Genomic DNA, 10,967 nt, shown 5'->3' on the forward strand with positions numbered 1-10,967 from the left:
AACATATCAGGCCACAATTTATACCTCTCCATAGAAATTAATTTTGTCTTTATTAATATACAGGCCTGCCCTCACTTGAAGCAAAATGCAGAACTTGGAATTGAATGCGGTTGAACGGAAGTATTTTGGCACAACAGCCAACTCATAGGATGGTAAAAGTTGATCAGGTAACAGAAGTATGAGAAGTATGATACCTTATGCCAGGTATCATCCTGGCATAAGAGGCTAGTAATCTCTTTTTAGCTAAATTTAGTCCTTCCCCATAAAGGGGGTGTAAAAGCATGATATTTCAGCTACATTTCCATATAGGAAAAGAGCTGGAGAAGTGAAATTGTATTTATATGTATAAAGTTATAACTCCAAAAGAGGTTAAAAATAACAAAGCTATATTTGTTAGGTGAGTACAGAACTGCTGGATAAAAGTGCAGCTTCTGATACTAGTGGGGGAAGAACTGTAAATAACTTCGTGAAAAAGCATAATCCTTCACTAACCCTCTCATGGTATGGTCACTTTCCCAATGAATCCACTGCCAACAGTGAAATGTGCACCTGGCAATGCTGATACCATATGTCGTGATCTGTGCTAAGATATGTTAATTTAAGTCATCAAGGATCAACAACTAGTCCAACAGGTGCACCTTCATGTGGACTCTATCGTTCAGCCAGGCATTCACTCAGAAAATGTCTCTTAACAAAGAACACTGATTAAAAAAGTAGACAGTAGCTTCATGCAGTTGGCAAATCTCTTCCCTTTCTAGTTCACATGCACCCAATTGATAAGGAGCGCGTGCACTATGGTACAACAGCAGCTAAATTCTGATTGGAAATGTTGGGAACGTGCATAAAACATCCAGTGAATGTTGTCAGGGTGGGATCTCTGATGTCCACTAACAGACAGAAGCCTTGATCCTGATCTTGGATATACCAGCTTGAATTTGAAGTAATTCCTCTGATTAACATAATGGAGAATAGAGCATGCCCTACAGCTGCTGGTTTTCTTCAATAGTCAATGACCGTTTATCATTAACTTCAAAAGGAACAAAACTAGGCCAACATGATTTTTAAAACCCTCCTCTTCATGTGTTTGTATGATATCTTAAAGGAAAAGCTATGTACAGAGAAGAGTTCCTGTGCTGGAAAGTATTACTAGCTAACAAAAGCCTATTTATGTGAAAGACATACCTAGCTGTTAGCATGCTGTAGTGCATAACCATTGTTGTACATGTAATTATTGTAACTGATCCAGTCATCTGCACACTGATATTCTTGATTAGACTGAATGTATGGATGATAAACTGTTTCTTTTCCCAAGAAGTAAGATGGAGCAAGTCTCTGTAAAACAACAGCACTGAATTGGTATGTCAGCTTCCTTCGAATTTTAATGATTTCTCCTGTTCTTCCGTAATTCCTCAGTGCTCTGGCCATTTTCTGATATGTCATGATCTTGCGGTTTCCCTTTCTTTCTCCCCACAGCTCAGCAAGTTTCTCCTTGTTTTTGGAGACAAACTGGAAGACACCATTGGGCTTATCCACCCATTGGATGCAGTTTGCCATAGCTGGGTCATACAGAGATTCATGGAGGTACTCAAACAGTCGAAGTTTTTTTCTGCCTATTAAGAAATAAAGTAGAAAAGGTCAGAACAGTCAGAACAGAACTCATACTCGTTTTAAAAGATGAGCAGTTGTCTTTTTCCTGTAAAAGATCTTACAGATAAAAGCACAGGTAAACCTAATACCCCATCACAAATTAAAAGATCAGCATAAACTATTCAACAGAAGACCAGCAACAGCAAATGGGATGATAGTTCTGAAACATGTACAGATCTGTGGTGACAGAAAGGGGTTTGGTCATTAGAGTTTCAAGAGCAGGTTATTTGGGGATCATGACAGATATCTGGTGACTTCACGGTGTGGTAGGTCTCAGAATGCACCTTCAGCAGCCTTCAGACACATGCTGTGCAGGTGCCTGGGCCAGGAACTCACTGCAGGAAATTACATCCTCAGACAGTGCAGGGAAGAGGTACTGGAGAGCCAATCTGAATGTTTTTGAATAAATGCTTTCCCTGCCTAATCAAAACTCAGAGATTTTGAGATGACTTAATTTTGTCACGTTTGTTTCAGGAACGTTTTGGGGAGGCAAGGCAGTCTCTGATGTAAGAAGCAGTGAGTGGGTGAGTGGGAAGAGCAAGCTAGTTTTGAACAATACACCTCACTAGTCAATAAGAAGCTTGACCCTCTGGTGCGCTGTAGTTTTCTAAAAACATGCAGAAATATCAGCTTGCATTCCCATGCAGAAAAAAGCAAGCTCAGTACTGCAATATTTGTCAGTTAACTAAGGGCTTGTCCCCACAAGCTCAGCTCTCAAACTTAAGTTTACTAGCGAGGCTTATTTAGTTTCACTTAGGTCTTGTGGATCCCTCTCTCTGAAGTACTTCTAGTTCCCTTCACAAAGCCAAGGGTGACCAAGAAGCTGCTGTAAGGAGGAAGAATTGAAGATTATGAGATAAAGAGGAACATTTTGCAGAAAGGAGAGTCTATGCAGAAGAACGGCTTCCACTTTAACCAAAGTGGAAACAAGCAGCTGCACCTAAAGTTCATAAAGTGTTGTCTTGCGTGGCTATTTTAAACTAGGAACGGGGAAAAGTGACAGTTGCTAAGGAACACTGAGGTCAAGCCAAGACATCTGTTAGGGATGACAGTAATTCTGCATCTGGTGGTAAGGAAAGAGGAGAGAAGTGACAGTCAGACTAGGAAGAAGAAGAGCCTGAAATCAGAGGTACTTTCCAAAAAATTAATAAAGTTTCATTATCTAAATAAAAATTGGCCTGTAACTAAAAGTATATATTCTATTAGAAATACATATAGCGTTACCAGATAAGAAGCTTAAAACCAAACCAGTGAAGGACACTGCCTGGTCACGGTAAACACATCTTAGAAGATGACCTCCTTAGGTCCATTCCAACCTGAATTATCCTATAAACCTACGAACCTATGGTAGATCAGGGGAAAATCTGCAGACTGCTGCTGACTGAGTCTCTGCTGTAAACAATAGTGCAGCCATGTCTGCAGCAGCATCCGATTTCATGCTGTCTGTCCTCTTAGTTCAGCTGTCATTTCTACCCAAGCTTTTTTTTCTAGACACATTGACTCTAGCTGATGTCTTGGGTTGATAGAGCTTACTGGCTCCTATGTGTTAATGCGGCTATGTTTCTAGAGCCCAGCTGTTATCTCCAGAGTGATACACAATGTGGACGTACCAGTTCGAGCTGGGGTTAGTTCACAGATATTAGTACTGCACCTCATTGCATGAGCTAATGGTGTTCATTACCAGGCCCTAAACATCAGCCTAAGCTAGCAGGCTAGCATCTGCAGGTCTCTTGTGTGTCCCATGGAGACAGGCAGGTTCCTCCAGAAGATGTTTCAGAGCATCTGCATTAGATTTCTCTGCTGAATTGTCCTGAAGCAGCTTAATTCTCTCTAGGTGCACCTAATTCAGATGCATTTCCAATGTACCTCTCTCGATTGTCTCCACTCACCAAGCTTAAGTTCAGATCATGGAATGGTCTTGATGTGCATGAACTGGACTCCTTTCAGAGGAAACCTACGTCAAAGGCGCTTTCCAGAAGCATATCTAAGTCACTGCATCTTTCAGAACTCACAGTCAGCCTAGAGATTGCCCTAAATAAAACCTTGTGAAACACTTCAGACATAGACTTTGGGTCCTCAGTACTGTTAGTTTCATCTACAGATCTGTTCCCAAAGGGCCACACTACTTGCTAGGGTGCAGAAAGCCTCTCATGTTTTAATAAAAAGCCAAGAGGACTAACTTTATTTAGGTATAGTGGAAATAGTCCCCTAAATCACAGTTTCTGGCAGTAACATCACCATGGACACAAAGAAACCCATAAGAGGAAACAAAAAACCCCATAAGAATAGTCTGTCATTCTGAAAATTTATGCCATATGGCCTTTGGGAAAAGAAGATTGGTAATAATGTAAAAGAAATATGAAATAGGAAATTAAGTTTAACAGAGCAGTAACAACTGATGGTGAATTCAGATACTTACATGTAAAATTCCCCAGTGCTACACTGGGTAAGACTTAGAAAAGCAACATTTCTGGATTGAAAGGTTTTCATTTGCAATGGTGAATTTCAAGTATTAGAAGTACAGAACTTAAAAGGAGAGGTTACTCTTCCCATTGTCCCAAGGAATTTGTGGCGGTAGTAGTGGTAGTAGCTATTAAGCAACAGAAACCGCAGTGTTCAGCATCAATGGGGAGAGATGATACCAAAAACTGACACCATGTGGTTCAAGTTGAGAGAAGGGGATTTCAAAAAGCAGCAAAACCAGGAAGCTACTCAAAAGACCCCACAGTCAACAGCCCAGAGCGGAAGCTGTGTAAATCTCATCTAGCAGAGTCAGAGAAGGATGCTGAGTCCCAAACAAAAACAAAAAAAACCCAAAGAATGAATGTGATTTAAAAAAAGGTACTGTAACAGCCAGTGCCACCCGACCTATTCTTTGCAAAATAGATATCCACTCAAGTAAAGCCAGCCAAAAGAAACACAAAAATAGATATAAAAATGCACACTGGAAGTGACAAAAGCTAAGAGGTGATGTGAAAAGTAAACAAAGAAAGGCATAAAATCAGGTGCAAAAACATTCATGTATGTGAAAAAACCTTCAAGAAAACCATCCCTTGCTGAAAGACATAAAATAAGTAATTAAAGTGGATAAAGGTGTTATTGATAGCTAGATTTACTTCTCTGCATCAGAATTCATCCCAGACGATTTGGAGTGAAACACGTCTCTGCTTTGTTTTTCCATGTACTAAAAAAGACGACAGAATAAGATAATAGATTTATCTTACCTTATGAGATTTAGCAGTTAGGAATTGAACACTAGCAGTTTTATTCTAGTTACTACTAAGTGTTAACTTATTTTTTTCCTGTTAAAGGTGAAAAAGTTAAGAAAAAGAGAAAGCATGATTTGCCAAGAGATTTTTTTAAAGTAACATAATGTACATATCAAGATATGCTCTTTCTACACACCTTTCCCTGCTTTTGGCTGGGCAGCAGCAGCATGCATCACTTGGCTTTCTGGAGTATTCTGCAGTGTATGGTAGACAGTCTCATCTGCATAAAAATCTGCTGCACTGTTCTTCAAGAATTAAGACAATGAAGAGTTATTAATAGAGTACCTTCTCTGAGGAAAAAGAAACTGGTAGTAATTAGTTGCCTGAAGCCTTCAGAAAGCAACCTGTCATCACCTCACGCGTGGAAGACTTCTCAGCCACGAAGGCATGCAGTGTACTGTACCAGTAACAAGCAGCACCAATTTATGCCCAGTAGGAAGGACTGCCCACCAGGGGAGAAATTAAGAGGGAAAACACAGTAATTTCCTCACTCTGGATCTTCAATCCTTCTGCTAGAAGCAGAGGAGGAAGAGTGGACTTAGTTTCCAGGATTAGTAAAAGACAAGGGCCACCCGGACAGTGGTCTCTACAGATTCTGTAGTTCCTGTGTCACATTGTCACTAATCTGCTGGTTGAAAATGGGCTTTTGTGGAGCCTTAAATAGACCGAAATTATCTCCCCTGTAATATTAATTTTCCATCACTCTTGGGGGCCACACTCCCACTGTTCTTAAGAATTAATATGGACTCTGCAGGCTGAAGCTGAGCTCAGAGTCCAGATAATGCTGGTCTTTCCAGCACTTTTAAAGCAAACTGCTGGAGAAGAAATTAAAGGCCTGGTACTTTCTCACAGCAGCAGAAGCTATGCAGAGGCTGGAAGCTGATGTTCCCTGCCTGTTCCTGGGTAACAGAGAGAAGTCCTTTTCCCTGCTGTACTAGTAGATTTGTTTTTTAGTGGTCATGTTACATGATGAACCATGGAGAAGCATGAGGCAAACAGCTAAGATGAATCCTAAAAAGGGACTATTAACATGTTTTGCAAATATTTCCCGAGGCAGTTTCATTTGAATCATGCCTGGCCAGAATGAGTTTCTGTTAGAATTAGCAGAATGATTCATATTAGAAATCACAAACGGGCAGCCAATTTTCCATTTATGTCTGACTCTTATCAGTCATCAATTCACTTACAATCACATTTCTCCAGCTGTACCCTGGGTCCTCTGTAGATGGTGCTGCAGAGTAGCTGGGACTTGCACGGAGGTGGTGGTGGTGGTTGATCACAGTCAGGCAATTTTTGTAACCTGAGAATTAGGAAGATGGAGCAAAAACTGGGTGAGTAAAAGGGAGAGAAGCGAAACAGCAAACAACTTAATACGCTACGGGGTCTGCCAAAAAGCATGTATCCTGTGGCTGCCTTCTAGATAATAAACTCTTCAGAGCCAAGATGTTTCATATCAGCAGGTTATCCAACATAATCTGTACTGTTACTGCTAATCACACCCTTAGGCTGGTTTTGCTTGCCTTCATGATGAAAAGAAATACTTGTTAATATAAAATGTCAGATATTTCACAGTATTATGAAATAATTTGGTTAATAGAAAAAGGACGGCCAAACAAATCACCAAACATAAGGAATGGGACAATTACAGACTACTGTAATACACCTATTAGAAAGGAAAAGAGAATGCCACTCAGTTCTTCTGCAGGCCATTAGTGCAATGCAAGGAAGAGTCTCCAATCGTGAATGAAGTGAAGGAGCATCAGAGCATCTGCAGCGCTTGAAAAAATGACACAGAAGGAACCCAAGACATTAGGATGTTTAAAAGCAGCAGAGGAGAACGCTGGACTGCGGCTCTTGGGGTAACTTATGCACTGCAGGGGGCCGGAAGAAGATTTTGGAAGGTGCATCTATTGCAAGTGGAAATGTGGGTGCAGCTGTGGGACCTACTAAACACTGAATTGCAAGTGTTTAAAACCTCTCTCCATTGGCCATAACAACAGATACAGGCAAGAACATTGCAAGAAATTATATATAGTCCTTCTGCACGTGTAAATTACCAATGCAGCAGAGCCAAGAATTTACTAACAACAGCTAAAGATATGGTCCAATTGGTCTTATTTGCATTTCAGTATATAATAGATAGTATGTAAATAAACTTCCTTGTATGAAATGCATTCCGCACAGAAGACAGTAGATATTTTGTTCTGGACTTAGACGGTTTGTGATACAGCCTCCTATTTTCTTTTCCTACTATTTATATTTACAGTGCAAAAACACCAAACATTTCAAATGTGTATTAATAATATAGTAATTTATATAGTCATTTAATTGCCAACACCTTGCCTGAACTGGAACAATTTACAGCTTGCCTGTATTTTAAGTTTTGTAAAGTAGAAAACTCTTGAAACCCAGAAAAACACTTTTCTATTAATTATTCAGACCGAAACTATCATTTCTGCACAAAAATATTTCAAGTTTATACTTTAATGTAAAAAAAGCAATTGTGGAAATTAATTTCACCTGTTGGATTCTTGGTCTTTTAATTTCTTTCGTGGTTTTTTTTCCCCACCCCCACTGGAATTCATTGTTGTATTAGTTTATTCACAGCATAACAGAAGGGCATTTTTCAATTAAAGCATCAAAACTTGAAAATGGCTGTTGCACTATGGTCATACATCCTCTGATTATAGGAAATCTGATCTCAGTACACCTAATGTTGAGTACTAGGCTAGTACTGGCAGAAGGTAGAGGTTTCCCTATGCTGTGACATGGAAGATGCATGCCCCACTGGGCAGTACATATTATTCCCCCTTTCATCCTCCCAATGTAACCTTCTGCTGTCCGTTAATCCACCTCTGGGAAATTACTCTCCCACCTACATGTCTTCAGATATGCTTTCCTTAAAAATACGGAATGGTAAATGAAATGGAATAATGGTCTTTTTTACCTGGTAAATACTGCATTTCTCTGTCAGAGTGCTGCTGCAGTACTTCTAGCGCATCTTCGAAAGCCTGGCCCAGTACGTCTTGGTCAGGAAAACTCTGCAAGAACATTTTTCTGTCAGGAGCCAGGAAGGACCAGGCTGGTTCTTTCAACATTGTCAGTCGGAAAATCCCAAATAAATACAGTGTTTATATAGAATATAGACCCTCCTGGAATATGTATTTTGAAGGCACTGAGGCATTACCATAATCGTTTACTATTATGAGAAAGTTCTCACTCCTTTGAGGAGTCTCTTTGAGGTCAGTGGGACAACTCACACGGGTAACATTACTAACTCGTGCAAATGTTTCAAGGTTCATTTCCTTAATTTGCAGCAGAAGTTTACATAAAGGGTGTTACTGCTATTGGAGTGTTTTATAGTATGTAATACAGAGGTATGTATCACTTGTGTAACATGATTTATGAAGCCAAAGTTACCATTCAATAACATTGAAATGTCAAAAATTATAACGCACAAGTTATGAAGTAGTTATGCAGAGAAAATGCTATACTCTGCCGGTATAGGAAACCAAGTGTGGATTTCCAGAAAACTGTTTATTGTCATTTTAGAGCAACTTGTTCTAAAAAGCTAAAATTTTTCCCCAGAATCTGAGTTTGCCTAAGAGTTTTCTGTAGCAGATTCGATACGCTCGATGATGAAAGAGAAAAAAGCCATTGTAGACTCACCATTCTTTAGATATCAAACTTGAATCCTGTTTAAAATAAACAGTATTTTAAATTGTATATTTCAAAATAAATGATAATTCACTCAGTATAAATAAAATCAACAAAATGAAATATCTCCACATTATTTCCAGTGATGCAATAAAATATATTTAATAATACAGATAAAAGCAATTTAGGATTGGGAAGTGGTACTTTAATGAAATTGCATAATTGCAACATTGTATTTTGGGGGCTTTTAATTGATAACATTGCTCGTTACTAAAGTTTCCAGTTTCATTAATACTGTAACTTTTAGATTACTCTCCACATCTTTGTAAACACATTTTTAAAGACATTATGACGTGAAAATGTGTTATTGCTGACAGTTGGTCTTAGTTAGCACAACTACTAATTTTCCAAAGAAAGTACTGACCTGAACAAATGAAAGTGTTTAAGTCTTTTTTGTTCTCAGACATAGTTGAAAGTTTTTTTCCATAATGAGGATTAGCGTACGACTGTATATGAATATACATAAACTCTCAGACTAATTGTGAGTTCCAGAAGCAAATTTGATTGTTTAATAAACAGTGAAAATAGATACATTTTCAGTCAGTTTAATATGGACTATACTTCATATACAACATTACTCAGAAACAATTCCTTAGTACCTCTTTTTTATTTGTTACAGCTTTATTTGTTAGATTATAATGATCAGGCTTTTTTTTCCTGTTCTTATTTACATTATTATTTCAAAATTGTAACAACAACAATAATAATAGTAATACTACTACTACTAATAATAATAATGTATAATCAGCATTTTACTCATTAAAGGTTCTATTATAATCTATTGAAAATACTGGAAATCTTGTCAATTATTTCAGCAGATGCAAAACTGGTGTCTGTGTGATGTTTTAAAATGCAAAGAAGAGACAAGATACATAAATATAAATATAAATGAGAAAGAATTTTATCCAAGACTCACCCCCTCAGATAAGTATGTTCTAAAGTACTGACAAAATTTGTAGAAGTTTTTTTTAAATCTTGACCAAGCATATATGCCTAAAACCTGGTGATTCAGTAAATTGACCTCACTGAATTAGATTTTTCTATTTAACTTCAGTGCAGCAAGTATTTCAATAAACTGACTTAATTTCATTCTAAAACCAGACTGGGCCACATTAATCCTTTAGCTGCAATGGTGGCCACAGATTCTTGCGGTATAGAGCTGTAGAAGTTAAAGACATAAAGCTCCTTTGTAATGATCCTCACACAGCGTTCCCCTAATTTTAAGTTATTCACGTCTCTTAAATTGCTTTTGTCTAACTCAGACTCCAAACTGATACTTGGTAACCTTGGCAGAACATCTGCAGTCACTGTTGATGCCTTTCAAAGCAAGTACAAGTATCGGCAAGGTAGTGTTGAATGGTCATACCATTTGCACAGCTGAATTCATACCAAAAAAAAAAAAGTCACACCTTAAGCAAGTTTAAAAAAAAAGTCTGAACACTTACCTAGAATTTCAATTCCACACGCAACACAAAAATCTGTCTGGTTTCATAAATAAATGAAAGACTGAGTTCCCACAGCAATGGGCTGGCAAAGGGGCTGCATTAAATAGCTGATTTTAGGGAAGTGTTTTGGGTAGGGATTTTTTTGAGAGTAAAGGTATAATACACTGCTAGCACGGCCCTTCATTCTGCATGAAAGAAGGGTGATTTATAGTATAAAATAAAATTAAATGTTTTAAGTATTGTCCAAGACATGCAGATTTGAGGCACTGGGAGAGATTTCTTTTGACTATGGCACATCCTAACAAATCTGTCACCAGTATGTATATCTAGGGCAAAAACCTACATCCCTCGTCTGTCCCATATACACTACAGTGGACATTGAGGTTTTATCTGAACCTCCTGCTTACCAAAGTGTGAGAAGCAGACCAAACTAGACCCCAGAATAAGAGCTTGAGGGAATTTCAGAACTCTGCTTCAAAGCTTATGCTCGTAGCCCAGGCCCAGCTCAAAAGCATTTACTAAATCATTAAGTACAGCTTCAGAGAAGCTGTAGTTGCTGATTTGCCACACGCTTTCTGAGCAGTTACAAGCCATGATGTCGCATCCTACAGGATGACAACTCTTACGTTTTTCTGTACAAAACTTCTTATTGCTGACGTAATCTATCCTGTGCCATCGCTCTTTGCAAACAAGTCTTTCAGAGGCACATTTTACAAAATCTCCTCAGCATTTGCCATGAAACTGCTGTAAAATAGTAGTTACCTCTTGCAACATTTATATATACTCCCTCAACCAATAACTACAGTCAAGATCTAGCCTGCTATGAATGCTGAGTGGAAGTGATTTGAAGCCAACATTAGCATCAACTATTATCTGCTGGTTTCAGATG

General features: G+C 38.5%; 1 protein-coding gene across 1 annotated transcript; it reads right to left on the reverse strand.

Moving 5' to 3' along the window:
- Positions 1 to 1,151: 1,151 nt before the first annotated feature.
- Positions 1,152 to 7,969, reverse strand: SPIC (Spi-C transcription factor). The gene is made up of 4 exons (XM_009509864.2): positions 7,864 to 7,969; positions 6,104 to 6,216; positions 5,053 to 5,161; positions 1,152 to 1,610 (listed from the first exon to the last, which is right to left on the reverse strand). The coding sequence occupies exons 1-4, from the start codon at positions 7,967 to 7,969 to the stop codon at positions 1,183 to 1,185; spliced, it is 756 nt and encodes a 251-aa protein (XP_009508159.2). The 3' UTR covers positions 1,152 to 1,182.
- Between the last annotated feature and the right edge of the window lie 2,998 nt (positions 7,970 to 10,967).

The sequence above is a fragment of the Phalacrocorax carbo genome, chromosome 1 (genome assembly GCF_963921805.1).
Source record: "Phalacrocorax carbo chromosome 1, bPhaCar2.1, whole genome shotgun sequence".
Classification (NCBI taxonomy): Eukaryota; Metazoa; Chordata; class Aves; order Suliformes; family Phalacrocoracidae; genus Phalacrocorax; species Phalacrocorax carbo.

What these genes read in the sequence shown, in the direction of transcription:
- SPIC (XM_009509864.2), bottom strand. Translation starts at nt 7,969, where the DNA reads ATGTTCTTGCAGAGTTTTCCTGACCAAGACGTACTGGGCCAGGCTTTC. An exon ending in AGAAATGCAGTATTTACCAG is followed by an intron (nt 6,217 to 7,863) that starts GTAAAAAAGACC and finishes CCTAATTCTCAG; the next exon opens with GTTACAAAAATTGCCTGACT. An exon ending in ACAGCTGGAGAAATGTGATT is followed by an intron (nt 5,162 to 6,103) that starts GTAAGTGAATTG and finishes TAATTCTTGAAG; the next exon opens with AACAGTGCAGCAGATTTTTA.